Consider the following 25,826-nt stretch of genomic DNA (forward strand, 5'->3'; position numbering starts at 1 on the left):
TTTTTTCTTTTCTCATTTATAATGCTTACCTATTCAGGAAGTTGAGGTAGGTTTTTCACTTTTAACTTGTAAATATCCATAGAGTGAATAAAATTATTTACAACATATCATAATTCATATTATACTTTAAACTCTTATGACCAACTGTTAATATTGTTACAAGTTAAATATATTGATACATGTTAATAATTAATGTGTTAATATCAGTTTATTAACATGTTTATATTAAAATGACATAAAAGTTTCTTATGTTACAGCATAGATATTTTAAGCTCATCAGTACCTGTCCTAGTAGAAAGCTCTGAAACACACAGATTTCTGTGCAGTCATTTTGTCAAGAAGGTGTTTCATTGAATGGGAATGTTAAATCTCTTTAATCAAGCTGATTGTATGTTATATTGACTGATACACACCTGGAAATCAGTATTATGTTTAGGCACTGTATGGTGCTATCTCAGCCTGCTGGTTTTCTGCTGGGAGAAGGTACAGTGCAATGATGGTACCCATTCAGAGATGTGAAGAGTTCCTCCTCCTAACAGAAGTCACTTCAAATTAATGTATAAATTTCAGCACCTTGCAGAGTACTCATACAAAGCCCTGTCCATTTTTCAAGTCAGAACTTTAGGTGGTATTTAAATGAGACATAGGGTGTCTGCTCAGCCATATCTACAGGGTGATTTTCACCTTTACAGTGCCATAACCATTCAGTTACAGTTCTTGCTGCTCTCAATGCTGAAGTGAAGCTCTAGTGCTGTATTTTCTGTTGTCCAGGTGACAGGAAATATTTTGAACTGCTATTGTCAATACTATTCTAATGTATCACAGCTATGTGTATAGTCATTAGTTATGCCTATAAATAATAATGAGTTCTATAAATTGAAAATCTCAAAAGTTTTCTCTATTCTACTTCTTAGGGCTTTTTCCATATTTTTTTCTTGTGTATTTTCCTGTATTATCATACAATGGTTTTAGGCATATTCTAAAATAAATGTAGTTTCAGTTCTCAAAAAGGAATATTAAACAGGTGGGCATAAAGGAGAAAAGGAGAAGAAATAAGCTTACAGAAGAGTTGGGTGATTTGTAGAGTTTTTTGTGAGGAAGGTATATTTTCTGTAAAATATTCCTTTGACACTGAAATTGAGATAAACTCCTTTCCAATCCTTATTTCAAACCTGGTTCCATATGCCAACAGCGTAAGAAATCTTTCTTAGGGTTTGAATTATTTAGCAGTTTCTGAGCTGAAAACCCAGCAGCAAATCAACACCTAGGAAAAAATGTAAGCAGGCAAAAAAAGAATATTTTTGTTGCTGTAAAAATAATATTCTGATCAAAAAGCTTAAAACCCAACACATGAAAGTGATTAGTGCTTGGTGAATTTAGCTGTACTTTACAGACAATTGCAATGCACTATATGACAATGAGGGTTTTTTTGTCTTAACAAAGCTGCAGAATTCAAAGACAAGTTTGTGATTCTATTTCTGCTGCCAAGCCCTCTATTTCTGAACAAAAAGCAAAGATACTTTCAACATATCTGAAAAAAAGTATGGTTAATAATAATTGCTGTTGTTGTGGAACACTGTCACTGTCCATGAAATCAGTACAGACACCGAGCAAGAATATACTTGGAGAAAGAAAATACATTTTCTCCTGATAGTGGTGCAGCATGACATCCAGCCCCCTTCATTCTGGGGGAATACGCCCATCCTACTCTGCCCTCGGAGCAGGCAGAGGACTGGGAGAACTGGCTGCAACTCTCCATGCTGGAAGTGTCAGTGTTTACTGGTCCTCATGCTGGCTGGACTGCTCTGAAAGGAACTGCTGCTGTGAGGAGCATCTCCTGATGTTCTGTGAGAACTGTTCTGTGAGGCTGGTCTGAACCCAGAAAGTGAGACACACTTCCTTCCCGGTTTCCAAAATGTGCCAGGTTAGGGTGATTGGATAGCATGAGAGCATGTGAAATTCAGTGTACTGGAGGGAAATGGGAAACAAAGCCCTATGGAAGAAATAATTTGGTGAGTGATGGGTGTTGAGTTACCCCTAGCAGAAAAAAAAAATCTAGGACATCCTGGACAGCTTGACAAAGACATCTCTTTATCAGCAACCCTCAAGGAATGAATATAGAGTACCAGATATATTAAAAAGGAAATAAAGATTAATATACAGAAAAATATCCCACTGTTATAGAAACCTTCCATGCTTCCTCCTTTCAAATACATTATTCTGTTGTTATCACTTCCTCACAAGACAGACAGAATATACTGAAACTAAACATAACAGCTGGGTTTGAGTCCCAGTTCTTCAGGACTAGTGGTGATGGCACTCAGGTGGGGGAAACTTTGCCTTCAGGTAAATATTGGCTACACATATAGAATACAAATTAACACACAGAAGAGTTTTCCATTTTTTCTGTGGAGAGGCTTGTTTGCAAGAGAATAATCATTTGGCCAGGCACTCTGACAGTTATTGCCGTCTCCATTGAAAGTCCAATCAGAATTATGTAAAACAGAACCACAAGTCTCACAGCAGAATAATATCTTTGCATCAGATTTAGGAAGATTTTTAAAGTTTAATAGTGAGAACAGTAACAAAAGCATTCCCTGCGTTCCTGGATGTTGTTGTACCTTTATTATAATGTTTATTAAATTATTGCTGTATTTCTGTACATTTACATTGGGATTTCTGTGTGTCCACATGAAAATAACTTTTTAAATTGTCTTTGCAGACCTTCCACCACACCAGGATGGTGTGGATCTTGTTATGTTATCTGAACAATATGCTCTTGTCTTTCTTACCAGAAGTTGTAGACTGATACAAAATCATACAGCATTATCAGAAAATATTTAATAACTGGCATACTTTGAAAAAAATTCTAGGAGAAAAATTTGAGGTGCTGAATCCAAGGAGTGTTTTATTCTGACATTTCTAACCTGCATTTGCTACTCCTTAGGACATAGTCTGTTGAGACTTTTATCTGATTTGAACTAAATATGTTAGGATCAAAAGATGAGTTTATCCACTTGTAGTTTGGTTATGTAAAATTGTGCTGAAAAGACTTGTATGTTTTCTCAGGCATTTTTTTTTCCTTCCCATTTAGGATGATTATTTCAGAAACTGGAATCCAAACAAGCCTTTTGATCAAGGTAAAGTTAGTACGTATTTTCTGGTTGTCTTCTGCTATTTTGTGATATGTCCCTATAGTTTATGCCTTCCTCCATCTGTCCCATGCATTAGTGGAGCTACATTCCTACTTACATCTCACTCCCAATTTAGTCACAGCTTGAGGTGGTTTATGTGTAAGAGTTTGACTCATCTCTGTATTTTTCAGCCACCTATCTTAATCCCCATCCTTTCCAGTTCATATTCAATAGTTATATATACGCTTAAAAAGGTTCTCTGTAGCCATGAATTTCAGTCTAACATGCAATTTGAAAACAAGTATCTTCATGTACATTTTCATAATAAGGTCTAAAATGTCATTACTGCTTTTCTTGACACTCCAGGGGCCGATTCTATGAAGTCAGTTATAATGTATGAATTTTAGGGCTGGTTTTCAGAATAAATGTCTTGTTTGTATGCTGGTGATACGGATACAGATTCTGTGAATGACATTTTGTACTTTGTCTTGGTGATTTGTTAAGTTCTGGCAATACTTCAACAGTTACCAGGCCAGCCACCCAAGGAAAAAGCAATTAAAGATACTCTGTTTTTTGTGTCCTGGATAGCACTTTAAACACCAGACACGCCAGGAAAAAGAACTTGATATTTATTTAATTCAAAAGAGTTCTCAGATAGCAACTCCATGCATTCCCTGCTTGGTGTTCATAGCTAGCAACCAGCTTTTCAGATAGGATGGTAAGAGTAGTTCATGCCAAATCCCAGACCTGAACATGGTTGGAAACACTGTTGCTATGTATGGCGGATTGTTTTTGAGAGTTAAGAGTAGAAAACACTGTATGCAAAGAAATCTCAGCAGTCCATCACCTGAAAGATGGATAGAAAAGTAGTGCAAGCTGGTAGCGTGCCATAATTTTGTCCTTAAAATCAGAATATTGTATTTTAACCTTGCTATTTGGTATATATGCCACTCTGATGCTAAGGATCTATTGCTCCATACAAGAGCACCCTCCAAAAGTGTAATGTGAAACCATGTGGCTCTTACATTTTACTATTTCTGAAAGTCTCTAGAATGTGTTTTTTTTCAGGACAAATGTTAAAAATTACATTTTGCACAGCTTCTTTCAATTTGGTGGAACCAGTGATCAGTTTTTTGATTTGTGGAGGATAACACCACACAGTATAAAGCACAGATCCGTTCACTTCTGTTTGACAGTTGCTCATTTTTCCTGTTGTAATGTTCAGTGAAGCTCATCTAACTCTTGCTTGAGAACACATATGAGGTGAAGGGGTTTGAGCTGTAAAATCACAGGTAAATGGTAGACTTTTTCCATTGCTTGGGGCATTTTAAGGATCCTGGATTTCTTTCACTAGCTTTGGTTTGTTATTCAGCACCATGCCTTTAAATTGCAGAACAGCAGTGTCCTAGGATTTTATTCAAAATGTTATTCTATGAATTTTGATCTAGTTCTGCTCTGAAAATTGTAGGGATATCAAAAGATGTTATCCTAAAGTCATTTAGAAAGGAATTATTGGATACATAGTAGCCACAATAGAAATTAATTTCAGTCATGTAGATCCATTGCACAGTCCTCCTCTCCTTCAGATCCTGTGTTCAAATCAGAGTGTGATACTTCCATTGCCCCTAAGAATGTGAAGTGGCTGTTTGGATATCAAATTTTTGTGACTTTACATTCAGAAAACTTATTCCTGCAAGCAAATTGATTAGGCAAATTATTGAGTGGGCAGGTAGTTTTTAATTTTGTTTAAAAAAAAAAAAAAGTCATGGTGAAACAGTCACAGTGTGTTACCCAAAGGCAAGCAAGAAGTTGGAAATTCCATGGCCTTCTCCAAGTATGACTTATCTCTAGGGTCACTGGGATGTAACCAGTGGATAATGGTTACAGAATAGTAGATTATATCAGTGTGACATAATTGCAGGAGATGCCCAAATCTTTAATTAGTTACTACATTTTTAATAACTGCTTAAAAAAGAAAGTCAAAATATGTTACAGAAAAACATTTTTATGCCTCTGGAAATCAAATACTACAAAATTCTACTTGTGAATCACATCAGAAATGAGGAAAAGGAGTGAATTAGTTAAGAAGGAGAAAGAAAGGCATGAACAAATGAATGAAGAAGTAACTAGATAAATGACACAACAGCGGAGGAGATTAAACCATAACGTGTTCTTTAGTTGCTTTCAATTGGAGCTTTGGCAGTCATTTATTTTACAAACAGGAGTCATAAAAGTGATCAGCTTTGCTGGTCAGAGATTTGAATCTTCAAAACTACTGAAGTGTTTAGGGAGAAAATACATTGGAAGTCTCTGAAGGTGCTTTTGAAATTTTCACTTTACCTCTATTCCTGTATTTCGTTGCCAAACGTGTTCCTTGCATTGTCTGTAGGAAGCTCACAGGAATATCATTGGGGGCTTATACATGTTAGAGCTGAAGAGTATAGATTCTCTGTCTTTATGGAAATGGAACTGTGGTGCCAAAGGAAAGGGGAAGATGATGTTTTTTTCAAGCCAGATACCCACTGAGGAATTGTCAAAGGCATTTCAGGGATTTAGGATTACAAATCCTATTGACTTCAAATGGAGCTTATGATTCTACCACTTTCAGAGGCCTCACGACCCTCTGTCATCCCAAGACAAAAAAAAAAACAAAAGGTAAATCATGGCAAAATATTGCAAAAAAAAATTTTGACCTGACATGCTTTAAAACTGTCTTGTTCATTGTGTTACTGAGATGTCTGACTCTGGGCAAAACCAAATCATTTTAGACTCTAAAATCACACACGGATACCTTGAAGTGATACAAACAGTCGTACATCTGTTGAAGATTCCTGTCTCTTTACAAAGAGAAGGATCATTTCTCTTTCAGTGTAAAATTTCTCCTAGACTAGTCTAGACTCTAGTCTGTCTAGTCTGTCTTCAGAGTACAGATGAGGTGGTGCAGTCTGTGCATGATCCCCCTGCACAGAGATCTGTGCCCTCCTCTTGTCACATTTAGATCTTACAAAAGGATTTTCTCTGGCCAATTGGTCTTTATTTTTGACAAAGATGTCACTATTTCTGGCTGACTAGAATGACCAAAACAGCCATTCATACCTTTCTAAAGAGATTTCCTACACAAAAACTCAACTTAGAAAGCTGTTGCTTAGTTTAGTTACATATACATGAAGCATGGGAGTCTTTAGCCTCTGGGCCCCATGTTGTTGTCACCCACAAAATGAAGAGAAATCACAGCATGTTGCTGCTTTGGGCCTTATGAATCAGAGGCTGACCAGACTAATCCTCATTTTATAGATACATATATGTGTATAAATGTATACATACTATGTATGTGTATAGCATTTAAATAGGAAGTGCTGAGATGCAGGAAGGAATGTTTTTTTCTTTTTCAGGTGTTTTCCACCACAAGATTAATTTCTGTCACTTTCCATGCAGAGAACAAAGAATAGTCAGAAGGATTTGTCCTAGACCCTTTATGCAGTGCAAGCTGCAAGAAAATTGGTTAATCCATCTTTAGTCTTTACTTCTCCATCCTCCCTCCCCTGACGTTTTTGTCAATGTTGTTCCTTTTGGTATTTGGGTGTTTAAATGCCCTCTATGTTCTTGCATGTTTTTGGAGCTTCTTCTATCTTTTTGTTTTGTATTCTTTGGGATCTTGCATCCAGAGAGCCTGTGCAGATCCCCTGGTAAGGAGCCCTATCTTGCTCCTGTGAACTCAGTAGCAGCTCAGTGTTCTCACCACACAGTTGTTATTTTGAAATATCCCAAAGGCCAATTTTAACCTCAGAGCACCAAGGTTCTTCCTACAGTGACTGAAGAGAAAAATCTTCTCCAGTGGGTGAATGAAAGTAGACAACTGTCTTTCTCCCTGAGTTGTATAGGAAAGCTGAGTCTATCATTGCTAAGCTAAAGCTAACTTGTGTCCCTCTCTTTGGGACAGATTTAAAATATTTTAATGTGTAAAATCTATTTCTCAATTTTAAATTGTGTTTGAATATTCTAATTATGAAGTCTTTCTCTGGAAGCCAGAGTGTAGAAGCACCATAAAGGTGCTGGGAGGGCAGGATTAAAAGTAACTGAAGGTGTCTAGTACCTGCCAGAAGAGATCTTGCAAGGGGAGCTGGAGGTTCAGTATGTTTAACAGCTTTACAAACCAGCCCAGAGGTTTTGAATATCAGCAGTTTGACTTGATTTGCATGTTTTAAGAAAGACTCTGCTGGATCCAAGCAACTCTATATTCTTTCCTTAAAAGATAAAACTTAAGGGTTTTGTTGTGGTTTTTTTCAGCAGATTTATTATTTAATTATGCATTTACAAACAATGACAGTGTAATCGAGCTGTCTGCTTTCTGCTAGCAACACACAGAGAGATCTCTGCACGTAAGGCTCAGGAAGAGAAATACCTCATGTATAAAAGCACACACAGTTTTCACTGAAACAACCCCCAGAGAATCCCACAAGGTATCTTTGCATAACACACCTTTTCAAGGGAAGTCAACCTGAATGGTTCAGCAGCATCCCAGAGAGTACTTGAGTGATGAGAATTTATTTTTAGCCTCACTACCAGCCCAGTCTTTTCTTCATCCTGAACCCAGGAGAAACCAACACAAAGGTGAGCATCTTACTGCCTGAGCCAAGCTAACGAGGCGTTTGGCCTGCAGAAGGCAGGAGAGCATATAGCCTGAAAAATGATTGCTAGTCATTAATATTGAACTCAATTCTGCCACAGCTGCAGAAGCCAGAAGGGGCAGGTTAGTCAGGATTTTAAAATATGAATCAAAGGGTTCACTTTTTTTTTAATTTTCTTTTTTTTCTGACAAGGTCATTTGAGAGTTCTTAAGGAGCTTCACAGCTAACTTGCCGTACTTTCCTGGTCTTCTCCATCTACATGGGAGAAACAAAGGAGAAAAAAGAGAATCGGGGAAAAAGTTTAACTAAGATTCTCAAGTCAGAGATTTTTTTATGGTAATTAAATGTATCTGATACTCTGCAACTACTTAGATTTGTCAGAAAATTAACCATTAAGACTTGATATATATTATTATAAGTGAAAAGTGTTAATTAAAAAAGTTTAGTTAGTTGAGAATTTCTGCTAAAAGCCACCTCTTATTAGCTGTAGTAATTCTTCTACAGTCAGAAAAATGATACTAAGTTTTATGGTGAGATCCACAAATGAAAAGTGCAATTTTTTTAGGTTTAAAGTTGCTGGAAACAATTTGGAATGGTGTCCAATTTCTTTGCCATATGGCTTCCTTTAAGGCATCGCTTCCCATAGGAACTGTGGAAGCAATGGGATGCACTTTGTATTGCAGATACATAAGCTCTGAACCCAGGAATGTTTAGACCATTGAGCTGCCATTATTATTAACAGCAAAGCTACTGAAGAGCAGCATAAGAGTGGGGGAGAAAAGCCTGATCCTGTTGTAGTGCTGAACTTTTCCCCAGATCTGTGCATTAAGCCATCCACTGAACCTTAGAATTGTCTGCTCAAGTTAGATGCAAGTTTCACTCTTCCTATTTTGATTGTAACACTGTTGGATGCTTGCAGTGGACTGAGCTGGCCCAAGACTCCTATCCTGACCCTCCCTCCTGCACTGAGGCAAAGGGACTGTCTAGAAACATAGCATAGCCTATGCCTTTCACAGTCCAGCAGCCCCATGGAAGTGAATTTGTCCAATTTAGAGCTTTCTATCTAGAGCGGGATGTATTGGTATCCGTGCTTCTTCTCCTTCTGCATGGAACCTGTGTTTTTCCAGTGTCTAACTGGCAAATCCAGGCTCCAGAAATGGCTTCCTGCAGCTGTGCCTAAAATACACAGGCCTTCCAAAACAAAAAGGGTGATAATGAGAAGCCTGTGATGCAGCATGAAAATCATAGAACCTACAATTATTTTTTTTAACATGTAATTTTCAGTTAGCCCAGTTAAGATGTTCCTTCAGAAAAGCCTGAATAAATTCCTTTCAAAGAGTTGTTTAATACTGTACACATCTCTAGCCACAAATATATGTTAGTTTTATAATAAATGTTTTCTATTACTGTGCCTCAGATGGCAGATTTCAATTGAATAACTTATTGTGCAATTTATTTTTTTACTGTGGTTGAATTAGTTTGAGAGGCTTATTCACAGGACAACTGCATATGAATTATGTTTGTAAATCCTCAGTAAATCAGTACAATTTTAAAACATGCTAACCAAATCACCAGGAACCTGTAGCTGAGATGCAGCACATGCAATATGTGATCTCCCATCAAGTGCATTTCAGGCACATATAGCTGCTTATATCCTCCAAGCAGATGTATGTGGTTGTCTTCATGTGCTAGAAGCATAATATAGAATTCCTTATAAGCTTGTAAGCAACCAATTTTGTCATCAAATATGACATCAGAAATGACAGAGATGGGGACCCTGTTATGGGCTATGGCTGATGTGCTGTGAACTGAGACAATGATTGATAGGTTGCTTATCTAGAATGTTATTAGCACTTGAGGAACACTTTTGTCGGTAATGGTGCTGGCTTTCTTTTAATATCTCTTACTTCACTCACTGGGAAGCAGACATGATTTTAAAAGGGAATTTCATTCTCCCCATGCTCATCCAGCTCCCAGTGAAGTTAGTAAATTTCTGGAATATCACAGAGCCCAGCCCTGCTCTCATTGACCTCCCTTAGTGAGCAAGGGTCTCCTCCTCTTTGCTTAGCTTCAGTGCATAGGAGTTCATTTTTGGAAACCCACCTAAACTTTTAAAACTGAAGTTGGCTTGGAAAATACATGTCTGCAAAGCTTCCCTCCTTATTTACTACAAGACAGAGCCCAGGGTATTGCTCAAACTAGCTGCTTTGTTTTGTATTCTGATTTAACATGGCCAAACCAATCAGAGGCAAAGTCTCCAGCTTTGAAACATTATTTGACTTCAATATTGGATGGCATGGCACTAGATTTATACTGCACAACAGAATGACTTTTAAATCACTAGCCAGTCAGAAGAGTATTTTGCACAGAATTTAAACTTGCTTACATGCTTGTGAGTTAAGAAGTGATTACTAAGTGTCATTTGATTGTAATTGAAAAACAGGAACTCCTGTAGAGAATAAAATTAGAAGTCAGAGTGACAATGGCTATAAAAATTCACTGTGCACTAGTTTCAGGAAGAAAATATAAAAATAGAGACATGTTATTTCAAAATCAGATTTCAGTAAATTGAGAATTAGTGAGGCTGAAATTCAAGGAAGAAAAATAAAGAAAACTGGCATTTCCTCATCTTTGAGGGCAGAAACACCAACTAGCCAAAAGCTTGGTTAATGACAGGGCTTTTAGGGACCTCAATGGTGCGAAGTTAAGAAAGTGCAGCTAGGCTGAACTCTTGGAGTGCAAATGGTGCCCCCAAACTCAGAAAGCCAAGTACAAAATGAGATGCTTACGAAAGGATTTAAGAATTACAGTGTTTTACAAGTGTTTTAGAAGGAAGAGAAAAATGAAGAAAACTGGTGGCTCACTGCTCAGTGGAAATGCTAAAATCAAGGCATTGCTGAGAAGGCCGAAGCATTGTTACATGTCTTGGCTTTGGCTTTCAATTTGAAGGTCAGCTGTGCCCAGGTGGCTATGGAATAAATATCTGCAACTGAAGTGTGAGATTCTGGATTAGGGAAAGAATAGGTTTGAGTAAACTAGATGTTTGCAAATCAGCTGAAATTGATCTAATCTTTACATGAATTTGCTGATGCAATTTTAGAGATACTAGTAGTTATTACTGAGACTTTCTGAAATTGTAGAAGGCTGGGAAAGGACAAGCAGCCTGCTTTTTTAAAAAAGTTAGAGAAAAGAATAAAATTGGAAATTCTATCCTGTGACTTGAAGCTGAAATCCTGGAAAAAAAAAGTACTGGAATAAATATGAAAACAAATGTTTGTTAGCATCCAGAAGATAAGAGGGTGAATAAAGCTGGTGTGCACATCAAACTAAACTGATTGTCTTCTGTGACACTTACAAGCCTTGAGACTCAGGGATAAGTTTGCAGTGTCACGTATCTTGACTTTAGCTCTTGACATTGGCTTCCAGTGTTGTCTTATTAGCAAGTTAAAAAAAAATATTGTCTATAAGAAATAATTATAAAGTGGATACAAAATCAGTTAGAAAACTACATTCTGGTAGTAACAGCCCATGGCTCAATGTCAGGCCAGGAAGATCAAATGAGTGGGGTTCCTCTGGGATCTGTTTTGTGTCCAGTATTATTCACCATTTTCATTAAATTGTAGATATTGAAATCAGTATGGTTATTAAATGTAACACAGCAACAAAATTCACAGTTGCCTGAGGAAGTTTAAGAAATTATCTGAGAGTTCAGTCTGGGTGGATGCAGAGTTCTTAGGTAAGAATAATCCTCTGCACAGAACAGGATGAAAAACAATTGGATAGTAATAAATTCAGAGAAAAAGGTAGGGGATTACAATGGATTACAAATTGATCATGAGTCACCAATGTCATTCTGTTGCAAAAAAGGCAAATGTTGTCCTGGCATAGTGTGACTATGAGTAATCCTTAGGCTCTGGTCAGCACCAGTAAGACCTTGGCTGGAATATATTGTCCAGATTTGAGTACCAGGCTTCTGGAATAGCATGGATCAACTGGCAGGTACCCAGAGAAAAGTAACAGATATAATCAGAGTTGCAGAAAAAATACTCTGCAAAGAAAGACTAAAGGAGAGGGGCCCTTTTTCTGTGGAGAGAAAAAACCCAAAACAACAATATAAAACCAAACCAATGAACAAGTCCTATTCTGAAATACAGAAAATTAACTGCAAAGTGGAAGCATTGTTCTCTGTCCATCATGGATAAGAGGGGAAATATCTTTATGTTGCAGCAAAGAAGATTAATTTTAGTCTTTGGAATGACAGCAATACTCAAGCATTGGGAAAGGTATTTTCAAGAGGATGTGGAGTCTCTGTTTTTAAAGGCATTCTGAAACATGTTAGGTAAATGTCTTGCAGATAATGCCACACTGGTAACTAACCTAGATATGGAGATGGGGAATGGAATGAGCATCCTTCCCAAAACTGCCATTCTAGTGCTGTGATTCTGGGAGTTTATTTGGATAAATGGGAACCAGGTAATTCTATTGAAAGCACAGCAGAAATGCTGAAGGAGGTATTTCTTAAAATAGATTTCCAACCAAAGCACAGAAAGGAAAACAAATGCATACATATTCTTGACAGACATGTTGGCACCACCTGAAAAAATGCAGGTTCTCATTTGATGGGAGCAATGTATAAAACTTCGAGGCAGAAACTAACAATGATTGTCACAAGGGCTGGTGAAAAGCAGCCCATTTTCTCTGACTGCATCTCCCTTTCTCACTTCCTTTCTATTATAGAGTCAGGAGGACTTTCTATGGATGTTTCAGCATTTGGGTGTTAGTGTTTGTTGTTTGGTTTTTTGTCCAGGCAGGAATAAAGATCATGTTCTAACCAGAAGGTTTAAGATTTGGATGAAAATAATTTAATTATTCTCTCTTAATTCATTAGATAAAACATGGGAATGTGTGTGCATTTAGGAAATAGATCTCTTTGTTCTAAAAACCAAAGTGCCCAGGTCATCAACCCCCTAATTGGATCACAGCTATTTTTCCTCCTGTTTTTTTTAAATTCAGATTAAAGATATTTGCATAATATTTCTGCTCTAGTCAAGTTGCTTGTGTTCAAGCTTTGCAGTCCTTGGTACTTTGAAAAGGTTCTTTAAAACTACAAAATGATGCTAGGCAGTACACTGCAAGATGAATAAAACAAGTTTTTGCCTGTATTCTGGTGGTGTTCGCACTAAAAAGTTCCCTAAGTATAGTACATCAAAAATTAGTGTCAGTATGGTAAGGATTGTTTAGTCATTTAATCATGTTCTGTCTTTTCTCTTGGTGTCCCCTGGTTGCAATATATCAATGGACCTTGTGTCTCTGTTGTCAGTTGTTGCCCAACAGCTTTCTTTAAAGGTCTTGTTGACTCTATGTACATTGCCTTTAAAGTGCAGGGACTATATCTGAAAACCAGAATTTTTCTTCCACTGTCCTTCACGAAACCTGGGTTTGAGGATTAGATCTGTTTTACCTAGGGAAGATTAGGAAACAGCATCATCATCTTAAATGTGTGTCCTCCCAGTGCCTCCTTAGCTGTACAAGAGGGAGACACGGAGATGAAGTGCTGCCCCAGAATCTGGAACCATCAAGTTCACTTTAACCATAAAGCAAGACAGTAGAATTAAGTCTCCAGCATGAGTGGGTTCTGTTCCTGGGATAGCTTTAATTTATAAACTGAGTGATTGATTCACTTAGTCCCTCACTTGCCATTTTGTCCTTAATGACAGATAAACTGAACTCTGTGATAAATGATAAGCAATCCTAGGGATCATTACACACTGCATATTACAGCAAACTTTAGTGCAATGTAAGTAAGCATTATTGTAATTATTTTCATGTGATATATCAGTGTGTTCATGGAGTTTCTCCTTTCTTTTAATTGCTGAGGTACAAAAAAAAATCAAAAAATGCCTGTAATCATCTGTAAATGCAAATGCTATGAATGCTGCAGCATCTGAACCTGTTTCTCTCTTCAGTGAGGACCTTTGTAATGATCTTTTGAATTTAAAACCAAGAAAGAAAAAGTTGCTGACACAAGCTGCAGAAGTCTGCAAACTGGGAAAGGGAAGAACACTTTCTTCTCATAGTGTTAAATACAGACATACAAAAAAGTGTGTCTGCTTCTCTCTAAGTGGACCATAAAGCTACCTAAGGAATCACTGTTGGCTGAAAAAAGGTAACCATGAGTTTTTAATTCTGTTCTGAGTTCTAGCACAGTTTGTGGCTTGTTTTTTTTTTTCCTTTATAGTAAATTCACTCTAACCCAGAGGACCTATTTATCCTTAAAATCCAGATTATATTTAGCTATCTCAAAGGAGATAATAGTGAAGTTCTACGAGCAACATTTCCATCTTTGATTTTACCAGTCATCACCACCTTGGATCCTTGACGTTAATGGCAGATGTGCAAATGTCCTTTCTTCTGTAGTTGCCAAGGTACTTCCTCCTCTCCTTCCCTCCTGTTTTTTCTAGAATTTGCCTGACATCCATGTGGAACAAGATGAAATGATGATCATCTGCAGTATGCCCTTCGAAAGGCATTAGATTTTTATCTAGTTTTTCAAGGAGATGTGCCCTTTTAAAATGTAAGCTTCTCAGCACCCCTTGGCTGGGGTGAATAGCAACAGACAATATCCAGCTGAAAGCCATTTATTTATACAGCCAAAAGCCAAATGCTTGTCTTTGTTAACCTTCTGTCTTCCACAATTCCTTGCTTCAATAAGCCCAAGTTACTTTGATAGTCTTGAGCTTTTACAAAGCCTGTGCTTAATTATGTGAGGGTTTTCTTAAGTCATGGGAGATTGTCAGGCTGCTGATCTTCAGGTCTGGTCCTTCTGAATGCACCGTGCACCAAGGGGAAGAGTGCTGCTTCTAACCCTTCAAATTGCACACTGGGATGAGTGTCAGCTAAAATCTGACTTTGATGCTAGATACAGAAAGCTTCTTAGCAACCACATCTTTTTTGTTCTTTTGGTTATTTTTTTTCTTCTTTTTTATTTTTATTTTCCTGTTGTTTGTTTGTTGTGTTTTGTTTTCTTGCTAGCATAGTAAGAAAACATCCTGTGTGTCTGAATGTCCACTTGGGCTGACAACTTTTACACAGATCAAGCCATTTGAAATATCCAAATAAACCCATAAAAAGCCATGTGTAAGTAAAACCATGAAATGCACCAGTGTCTCTGAAAAATACCAGGAAGATCTTAACAAAATTATGTCACAGCATCAGAAACATACATATATTGGTCTTGATAATTTAGTTCACAAAGATCAAGAGTTATTACTTTTCATCTTTAGATACTTCCTCAAAAGAACTTCTATATATGCCATTGCTATGTGCCAGTCTAGGCTCTACTTGGCTCTTTTCACTCTTAATTGCTAAACTTTCCTTCTGGCTTCATCATTCTTTTGTTGCAAGTGACTTGATATTTAGGCAAACATTTTTCATTTTCTTTATGTTTCTCCTTCTGAGCTGTTTTTTCATAAAGTGGCATTTCCAGTGTATTTTCCTACACTGGACTGTGCCAATAACATTTTTCCAATGCCTATAAATAAATTACCTGTACTGTGGCTCGAAAGAGAAATTGCTATCAGCTGGTGCTCCGCTACCTACAAAACATTTTATCTCCTTTCAGTTTCTATTACTTTGCTTTCCCTTGCCTTTGTATAGGAAGTTGTATCCCCTGTTATTCTCACTGCATTTGTGTGTAGCATGCTTGATGTATGGAACCATTGCAAACACCTAGTGCAGATAGCTCAGCTCTTGAAATTGCATCGGAGATGAACTTTTTGACAGATGGAGCTGTTGGTATGATTTGGAAATAGGCCTGTTTGTATCAGTCAATCAGCTACTTCATTTTTCAAAACTGAAAAAAAAAAAAATTAAGGTTTGAGATGTAAGAAGAGAGAGAGGCCAACTCTCTAGTGGATGCAGAGAGGGAGCAAAAGGAGGAATGCAGTTGAGAGCTATATATGCTGTTTTTATAATGATGCAACAAACACATTTCTTTTCACAGGCTGCACTTTTAAATAGAACATAGATGCTTAACTTATCTATGCAGTAATCTGAAAGCCAGGTGTCTTGCCTGAGGTAATTGTCTACTTTGTCTTTTTAGCAGACACTGAAATAAGGGTTTCAGATTAGGTAATAGAATGGATGACATGCTGAGGTCTGGCTAAGACAAAGTAACCTTTAGAAGGCTAAAGTTTGATGGAATCAGGCACTGCACAGATCCTGTCAGGGAAAGCAAGATACATACAGGAACCTGTTCTAGACATTGTGATCTCATCATCCCCAGAGAAGAACAAGTCAAAAGCACAATGGTTGCTAAATCTGTGAGGATCCTGTCCTGATTATGAAGCTCAGATTGAGTGAATTTTATGACTGAAACTACCTCTGTGTTTTGTGGAAGAGATGGTGCAATTCAGAAGAGAAGTGCAGGTTACTAGTGTGATTCATTACATGACTTTCCTGTTCCACAGGAGGGATGCTGTGGTCCAGAAGAGTCAGGTGGATCAGCATAGTGGTACCAACCATGTTGTGCACAGTCCTGGTGCAGGGCCCTCCATTATTTTAAGTTTCTTGCATTCCCCTTTCTTCTGGCTTCCTTCCAGTGTCTCTTCCCTCTGAGTATCCCCAAAAATTCTTTAGTTCCCTTAGGTATAGGATTGGAAAGACAGCACTTCCTTGGTGACTGGTCCACTTTCTTTGACTTTGCTCTTGCCATTGGTGGTGCTCACAGTGTGCTGGTTCAGGCCACTTCTGAGGAAATGTGTGACATGAAATAGCTGTGACAGGTGTCCCTTACCAGCAGGATTCTCCTGGAACACACCCCTCTAAGCATTTGTATCATCCTTGTGAAAGCCAGAGCATTTGAAGATTACGCAGCTAAGAATATGGCAAAGCGCCATATAGGCTGTGAGAAAAAGGTGTTTTGGAGTGAAGGCTGCAGGAACTGGAAATTTATGATATTGTTACTTTTACTGTTTTCCTTTGAGTTGGGAAGAGATGAGGAAGAGAGAGCTGAGAGAAGTGAAAGTGAAGTGTGTAGTAGATGATGTTTGAGTCTTTGAAAAGCAATCAGTTTAATAACGGATTCTCTGTGTGACAGTCCTTTGGCACAGCTGACTTTCACCTGTCCATTACTATGCTGTTTTGTCAATCTAGCTAAGAGGAAAGGGTCCTTTGCTTGCTTTTCTGAAAGAACTGGAATTCTGTGATCTCCATGCAGCTTTTAAATTAAAAATTATTGTTTTGAATTAAAATACTGAAGCCAGACTCACCAGGCCCCAAGATATAAAGTTTTTATCTCACTTTTAATTAATATTCAGCAAAAGAAGGGTTGGGGTTTCAGGAGGTTGCTGGAGCAAGGTAGTATAAGGTGGAAATGTTGCTTCCTATGGGGTGGAGAGGCCAAGAAAGGAAGATTTAAAGGTATGTCTGGAGCACAGGTTTTTTATATGAGAACACTGATAATAATTTTTGAGATGTCTACATTAAGTTCTATTTGGGTATCCACCCATGTGTTTCTCAAGTACATTGGCACAATTAGATGTTTCAAACGGAAACTATTAAAAATTTAAGTCTGAAATATTCATAAGCAGGCTTTTTTTTAAGGCACTGAATAATTATAGATGCCATTCTCCTATGTAGACAATTTCCTCAATGATAAGAACATAGTTTGAAAAATTAGTTTTCAACATGCTGACTAAATAAAAAAGTTCATTAAAATCTTTGCATGGTCTGTAGTAAGGAGCTAATAACAATGTTTTGTCGCATATTTCAATTATGGTAGATGTGAATTAAAGAGTATTTTAATAAAAATTAGTTGTAGCATTTATTTTCCATTGAGTGGTGTGAATTTACATGATGTGTCTGAGACATAAAAAGCCTAGGGTGTGGATATGTGTGGTGAATGGAATTTATTTTAATTAATTATAATTGCCCTATCTTGGCTATTAAAGTTGGACATTAACTCTGGATTCACTAATTTCTTTGCATCCTTTTTTTCTTTGGGGAGAGAGGAAGAAGTAATAAAAATTCCTTTAAGCTTCTAAAACTGGAAAACATGTATGACAAATAGATTTAATACGGATTACTGAGGTAGAACACAAAGGCAGAACTACATCAGTGTCAAATTCTGCCCTCAGTTATGTGCAGGCTCCTTGGTGAAGTTACAGTGATTTAAGTTTAGTTTAGGCCTGCATTACTTGGATGAAAAATGCATGCTTTGCAGATATTTCTTTTTTTCAATCATTCTGATGTAAATCTGGCTACTGGTATCATGTGCATATATATAGACATTGTATATTTTGAGAATTGTTGAATAAATTAGGGCCAGATTAGTTTCTCCTTTTAAAATCAAGGTGGATTGCTTGTCTTGGGCAGTGGATTAAGCCCGTTTTTCCCCTGGCAAGATGCAAAAGCCATGTTGATAATGTTGGTAGAAATATCTAAACCTTTTGAGGGATTAGGAAGCCATTTTCTCATCTCTTGTCCTCCCTTCACACAATAGCCACAACAGTGCCTCAGATCTCCTCATCTGCGCTGCTGGAGACGGTCTTCTGAGCAGTTACCAGAACTCTGGTAGCCTTGTCTCTCTCATATGTGTGTGAGTATATTTATTTTAGCAGAAGCGGGCTAAGCTGGGAATGATAAGATGGTGTCTGAGGTATCTGGCCTCATTCTTCAAATATTTATGAACTATAAGACCATATTTTTGAAAGAAGTTTCAAAGAGAATAAAGCACATGAAGCAGGAGGATTGTGCATGTTCCTATTTTGTAGTTTTGCCATTCAGTGCTGTTTCCTAGGGGATGGCTTCGTAGCAGAGACTGAAAAAATATCAGTAGTCCAACCATTGAAAAATGAGCACATGAGCAGATCTCTGACTTCCAGTTTTCTAGTAAATATGTCATAAAGAAGAACCTGCAGATCCAGAGGTAGTGATGAGCTCAGGATGATCCCAAGGTTTGACAGTCGTAGTTCAGCTCTTCGGAAAGCTGCCTGGTGCTGTTATGTGCTGCCTCCTTCTACTGAAGCAATTTCACACCTCATCTGCTAGAGATGAAAATGACAGGGAACGAACTATAAATCTAGCAAAATCTTAGTTTAGTAGATATGTCATCCTATCAGCACATTTTCACATAAATAATTAGTTCATCACTTCCTCAGTCTCCTAAACTTGCAAAGCTTTGGAAATGACATGGTGAGGTTATCTCAAGAGACTCTCAGGGAGTTAACTAATCCACTCCTTCCCGCAGGGCAGCATCAGCCATATCTGCATCATTCCTGACAGTAATTCAACATGTTTGAGAAGACCTTCAGTGCAGGACACTCCATGGTCTCCTCAGTAATTTCTCCTGGTACTCTCCCCTGGCACTCTTATCCATTAGAATTGTAACCTGAATTTCCCTTTTTGCAGTTTTTTTGCTTGTTCATCTGAACCCCAGATCTGTTAGCTGTTCCACACAGATCCATTACTTGCCTTAGTAGCCTCCTCAACTGATCAAAATGGGACATCTCAAATTCTTGACAGCAGATAACAAGAAACCAAGCATTTAGGAACTAGAAGATCATCTTCTGTATAGAATGGCACACCTGTGCACATGCCTGAGAGTTTCTGGGTGTGTGGAACAATCTGTGCATGTGGGAATCAAGGTGAATGTATTTGGTGCTGGTTTTGCAAACAGGCAGGATCAGAGTAGCAAGAATGATTTGCAGTGGGATTTCAAATGGCACTTTTACATTCTGTTCTTTCCAGTTAAGCCAGATAGTTTGAAAGAGATTCTTGTTACATCCTCCTCAGATATAAAAGTGGTAACACAGTTTCTATCATGAAGAGTTGCAGAGTTGTTTTCCAGGGACCACACCAGATGCTTTATGGCTCCTGGTTCCTTACTTCCAGGGCATATGGACATTGGAGGATATGTGTGTGTTAAGATCTTAATTATACAGTCCAGTGCACATGCAACTGGAACTGTAAAAAATTTAGGATATTATCAAGGGAGACTAATTAAATCTTTATCATTCCTCTTCCCACTTTTTTTACCCCATATATCATGCACTGTTATGGGTCTGAAGAGGGTAGTAAACTCTTCCATTCCCTTGGTCTTGCTGGTCTGTGATTCCAAAACCAACAATTCTGACTGTAAGCATGGGAATATACTGTTCATTGGTCATCCCTCCTTGATAATTCCACCTTTTTTTGAGTGCTTTGAGTGGCTTTAATAATTTGCAGAGAACTGAGGTATGATTTAATGTGTTCACCCTGTTTTAAAGCCCCAGGCACAAAATCTGGGAAGGTTTTCCTAAACTAGACTACTAATTACCATACATATAAAGAATATCAGTGTAATGGAATGAACAGGCCAGCAGCACATCCTTATTGTTGTATAGTACTGTTTATGTTTTATCTGACTGTTTCTGGACATACCCATTCATGTGTTTGTCCCATACACGCATTTGAACAAACATGTTTGATCTTTCATCTGCATCATTTATTTTACATGTAAGATTAAGCAGAATTTGAGCAGAGTTTCCTGCATTTAGGATTTTTCCTAGGATCATACCTTCCATGAATAAAGCAACCCAGTGTTTGTATTCCTTGTGCTCTTCGTTGGAGTCTCTAGTATTCAGTTTGGAGAAAATATGTTTCCATATTGTTTGAAATAATTTCAGCTTCATTGCTTTCATCTAGATAAATAATAATTTAATCCATGCTGAGAACCAACAGATTATTTTTTTGGTAATATTTTTATTAGCCAATGCCTGCATTATGTTATGGTAGTGCAGATAATGTGTGATTGATCAGTTTATCAAATGATAGTTATTGCTGGACCATTAATTCTGGCCACATAGATGACTAAAAGTACAGATTTTTTACATCTAGGGCCAGTGATATATTTTTTTAATAATATGGATTTAGGAGATATTTATGTAAGCAGAATATTGAATCAGCATTACCATCAGTGCATTAAATTATGGCATTTTATTAGAGAAGAATTCCTTTAGAATATGATAGTAGATATAGATGGGGGGGAAAGCATGTGAATTACCAGGAAGCATTTAGCAACTTTAAATTACATTTTGAACTTTAAAGTATTGTGCATGCCCCAAATCATTTGTTTTGCCTGCAGGATATCACTCCTGTAAGATTTATGTTCAGTGTGTTCAGTGTGCACACCTCTCTCCCTGAATCACTGGATGCTGGTGATGATTTAGCTTATGTGCTTTGATTTGTGCAGTCTGAGATAGTGTGGCCTCTGGAATCCAATTAAACAAAAGGAAGGAAGACAAAAATTCTTTGCCGTATGGAGGGCTGACTTTTTTGAGTTACAAACAAGTGAATCACTGGTATGATGAAAAAGATCTCTGTTCCTTAAACCTGACTGAGCAGCAATACTTTGATTGAAATTTCTGTGCCAAGCCACTCTTGGCTGCAGAGTCCAACTGGGCTCCTGATGGCAGAGCTAAGTACACTTCAGCAGAAGACAGAGTGTGCAGGTAATGCCACACTTCTCCGGGCATTTCCTCTCTTCCACAGAATTTCCTCTCAATAATGAGCACAAAAGGTACAATTGCACAGCAATTAGACTTTCTTGGCATCAAAAGCTGCCTACAAACTAGATGTCATATAGTGAGCACAGTTTCCATTTTCCTTAGGAAAGCCACATTTAAAAAAAAAAAAAAAAAAAGTGTTGAGTACAGCTCTTTACAGCTTCTGCCTCTTGCACACTAGTTTTGTCTATATTAATTTTCTCTGTTTGTTTGTGACATTTCTCTTACTTCAGCTCCAGTGTTTAACCTGAATTTAACAGTTGTGTGACACTGTTTTGGTTTTCTTCTGTATACTTTTCGTATCACTGGAAATTCATTAATTCCAGCTACTATTGAACCTTTTGGTGAAGAGTAGTTAGTTTGTGTGAACCACTTCAGAAGCAAAAAACTGCTGTGGAATCTCAAAACTTTCTAAAGCACATTGATTTTTATTTTTTTTTTAGTCTGGTGTTTGGCTTAATTTTTTCAGAATTTTGGTTGCATCTTCTGATGCTTTATCTTCTGGCTTCTGTGAACTTTTCTGTTCTCTCTGCCTTTTATATCTCTTCATTTATTCTACTAATTTTTACTCTCTCCATTCCAACTATTACTATGTGTTCTTACTGCATCAGTTTGGATTGCTCTCACTCATGTGGAAATGCTGATGTGCTCCACATCAGCTGGGCCAGTTGCTCCCATTAATGTTTTGACAGTATGTTTTTGTAGGAGCAGGTATGTGATCAGACAGATCAAATTGTGAGCATGACAGCTGATATTTTTTTCTAGCATTTAAAGTCATCAGAGTAAAAGGGGAAAGATATGACTGCAGAGAAGCAAGATGCTTCCATGGCTGTAGGACACCTGGGAATGATGAATGAAAGGCTTGCTGTCAAACATTGCATGTTTGTATGGAGTCAGAAAATACTAAGAAGACTACTTTTTTTTTGAAAAAGGGCTAGAAGGTTGGCCTTTTACTCCTGGAAGTCAGAATTGCACATTCCAGGTCTAAAAACTCCTGCAGGAGTTAGGAAAATACAGTAAGTTTGTTTAATATGATCTCACACAATTATGCTCTACTAGGTAACTAGAAAAGCAATTAAGGCCAACCAGCAGTGAGGAGACCTGCCAGAATGAAAATGAAACTGAAATTACTGTTATTTACCTTCAGCTTCTCTGAACTGAATTGCTTTCTGTTCCTTCTGTAGTCAAACATAAAGACAAGAGCAGTTTAATCTATTTTATGTCTTTTCAGAACACCCTGATTGGAATGATCATTTTTCCACTCTGCCTTATTTGCTCATAGAAAAATACAGTTTCTCTTAATGTTTTCTTCTTTTCTTCTACACTGTAATTGTCACCCCGAACATTCTCTAAAATGAAGAATATGTATCTTTATTAGGTTGTCACTAGATTTGACAGTTGCCATTTTCTGTAGATGGCTGTAGTGACATTGGCCATATTGTCCTTTATTCATCATATTAGGCTGCATTAGTGTTTTTACTTTTATGTACCCCATTGGTTATGGGGTTATAACCAATTTCAACAAAACCAGACAATAAGATAAGTAAGATATTGCTAGAAAGGCTTGAATAGTTTTTTCAGCTTTTTCAGTTTTTTCAGTCACAGAAAAATTCTTCTTATTACACACTAATTGCATGGAAATACACATTAATATCTCTCATGTATTCCCCAGAGCCTCTGTGTCTCACATTTAGAATTAAATATCTAAAGATGACCAGGAAAAGAAGGATGAGAATGTCATGTTCATTCTCAAACTGGATAGAATCTTACTCCTCAAGGAATTCCACGTTGTGCTTTTTTACTGAAAATTTGTTACCCCTTTGTCTCTTCAGAATTCAGGCTCCCAGAAATGCATGCTTTTCTTTCCAATTAGAAAAATGTCTACCATTTGAAACCAACTCACCAGATACAAGCCTTTACCTTGACTCCCTGCTTGTCATGTTCTTTCCCAGTGAGTTGGGGAATGGTTATTCTCACTGCTTTCCTAAAGAGAGCAATTCAGTAGCAGAACCTGTGAACCTTTAGGGCCAAGAAGGCAGCAAGGGATGCTTTCATCTTTTCTTCTCATCCTTCTTCTGGACCTAACCCCAACAGAGGTCTCAAAGAGGTTGTCTAGGTCTAACAATTTTTGCTCAGGCTAACCAGAACCTTCTGAAGAAGGTAGTCTGATTCCTCACAAAGATTCTCCCACCACTTCACCAAAACCTCCGTGCTGTAATTTGTCTCTTGTTCCTGGCTCTGTCCTCATAGATATGGAGAACGATCTTCAAGGATAACTGCTTGCTCTATAACAAGCATTTGCTCATTTCAAGGTATATCATGGCTCCCTGTTGAGTGTTTCCTTTCTTGACTAGTTGAATATATTCCCTTTTTTCATTTCCTTAAAACTCATATTCAAAATTTTATCAATTTTACTATTCCCCCGTGAACTCTTATTCTCATCTGATCCTGTTATACTGTGTGATTTGTTTATACTTTTATCCAGACTGAGGGCATTCCAGCTGAGGGCATCAACAATGCTTAACAGAGCAGAATAATTATCTCCCATGTTTTAGTTAAGAGTTTCCTGCTAATACACTCCAGTAAAAAGAGGTTCCCTTTTGCAACAGCTTGATAGTTTTGATTCTTATTCAGCCCGCAGTCCATTGACACCCTGGGATCTTCTTTTGTATTATTTCTACCTAGTCAATCCCCATTTTGTGTTTATTCCTTTGATTTCTATTTTGTAATGATGCTACTTTGTGTGTACTGACTGTTGTCTTATTCAATTCCTCCCATTTCCCAAGATCATTTTTTACTCCAACCACCAAAGCATGACAGCTCCTTTCCTCATTTCTGTGGTTTATAAGCCTGGTCTCCATCCATTACCCAAACAATTGATCTATGGGGTTTTAATCTCAGAATACCTCCTCATTTAACTGAATCATGCCAATTAGCAAAAAGTCCCTTGTGTGAAGATAGACTAACATAATAAATGACATAAAACTCCCACATTTTAGTGCATTTTATGCTGGCTGGGTGGTTTTGCTTGTTGATGTTGGGGGTAGGGAAGGATGCTGTTTGTTTAGCAGCTACTCTGAGTTATCCTGGTATTACCTACGTTCTCTGAGGACTGAGCCTCTGGAGACTCTGAGACTGCCCAGCAGCCCATAGGAAGTGAACAGATGTACCAGCTTCACAGATCCACGGGAACAGGATGCTAATCCAGGGTAATGTTTGTTCTGTTTGGCAAAGTGATTATCAAAGTGGTCAAAACCCAGGAGCCTTGTTCTCACTGTTGGGAACTGAGCATCTTTCCTGCTGATAGTGCCTAAGCCTATATCAAAGCCATTAGGAGCTAAGTACTAGTTCCTCAGTACTGGCAAAGTGACAAGAAGAACTCAAGGTGGTTTTATCAAGGTTGCATTTGTTTTTTCCTAATCAGAAACCGAGTTGTTGAAAACTTCTTAACGAGAAGAGAGATACTTCATGTAAGGAAAATCAACCATCTGAGGCTGATAGCTGCAACAGGCATAGAGCAAGTAATGCAAGTCAGATAACTCAGTACATAAAATAAATTTGAGTGTGTGTCCTTGGTGCACTGCCCCTGTGTCTCTGCCTGTGGGAAACAGGGTGTGATCATCGGAGTCAGCCTGTGGTTTTGTTGTGGTAGGCCATGGTACCATGGATCCTGCAGTTTCTGTGACAGCAGGGACCTAAATATTCCTTACGGCAAATCCTTCCAGCTTTACAGCTTCTCCACATCAGCAGACTTCCAGTATGATAAATAAAATCAACAGAAATACCCTGAAGTGAGTCATATTTGCAGCAAATTTTGATGTTTTTCTTTGCATTTCCTGTTCTTTTCACTAGTTCAGTCTATGGGGAAAAAAACCCCAATGCTCCTCACTCAGACACATTATCATATGGTCTCTGCTATGAGGTCTGAATTGTGTAAAATGCATTTTGATAACCATCTGGTGTCACTTTAGCCTTTAACGACAGCAAGACGTAGCTGGTATGTGTGGTAAACAGTTTTATTTGGTCAATAGTTTAATTTGGTCTGCAACTTAATGACATTTTGAAGTATGCGCTGGCATTTCTGCTGGGCTGCTTGCCATCATTTCTGCCTTGACATGGCAAATAAAGGCTTACTAACTCAAGAAGGAATTAGCATGAAACATGTCCATCAATCTCCATAAAGAAGCATTATGTAGTAGAATTTTATTAACTCTGAAGTAAAGGCAGTATAATTGAACAGAAATGTGTGCAGCAACTGATAGGGTTGTCTTAAGCAATCCTCAGGATTGCTCATTTTCATTCTTTTGAGCACAATTTTAATTCTAGCCTGCTTTTTTTTTTTTTCTTCTTTTTTTTGTTACCACTCCTTAGCCTGTGAACAAGCCAAAATCTTTTTTTGTGGAAGCTTTGCAGAATAACCTGTGTTTCTTACCCATCAAAAGCAACTGACTCACCTGAAATCAGAGAAGTGCACACAGAAAGGTACGTTTGTGCTGCAAAGTCACTCCTAGGTCAGCTAG

General features: G+C 37.8%; 1 protein-coding gene across 2 annotated transcripts in view; it reads left to right on the plus strand.

Moving 5' to 3' along the window:
* SPOCK1 (SPARC (osteonectin), cwcv and kazal like domains proteoglycan 1) overlaps positions 1 to 25,826 on the plus strand; it is a 269,899-nt gene that overhangs the window by 83,501 nt on the left and 160,572 nt on the right. For both annotated transcript variants that reach the window (XM_051631488.1, XM_051631487.1), the window contains exon 3: positions 3,095 to 3,140. In XM_051631488.1, the coding sequence (XP_051487448.1) occupies positions 3,095 to 3,140 (46 nt within the window). The remainder of the gene's footprint in view (positions 1 to 3,094; positions 3,141 to 25,826) is intronic.

The sequence above is a fragment of the Apus apus genome, chromosome 13, assembly GCF_020740795.1.
Source record: "Apus apus isolate bApuApu2 chromosome 13, bApuApu2.pri.cur, whole genome shotgun sequence".
NCBI lineage: Eukaryota > Metazoa > Chordata > Aves > Apodiformes > Apodidae > Apus > Apus apus.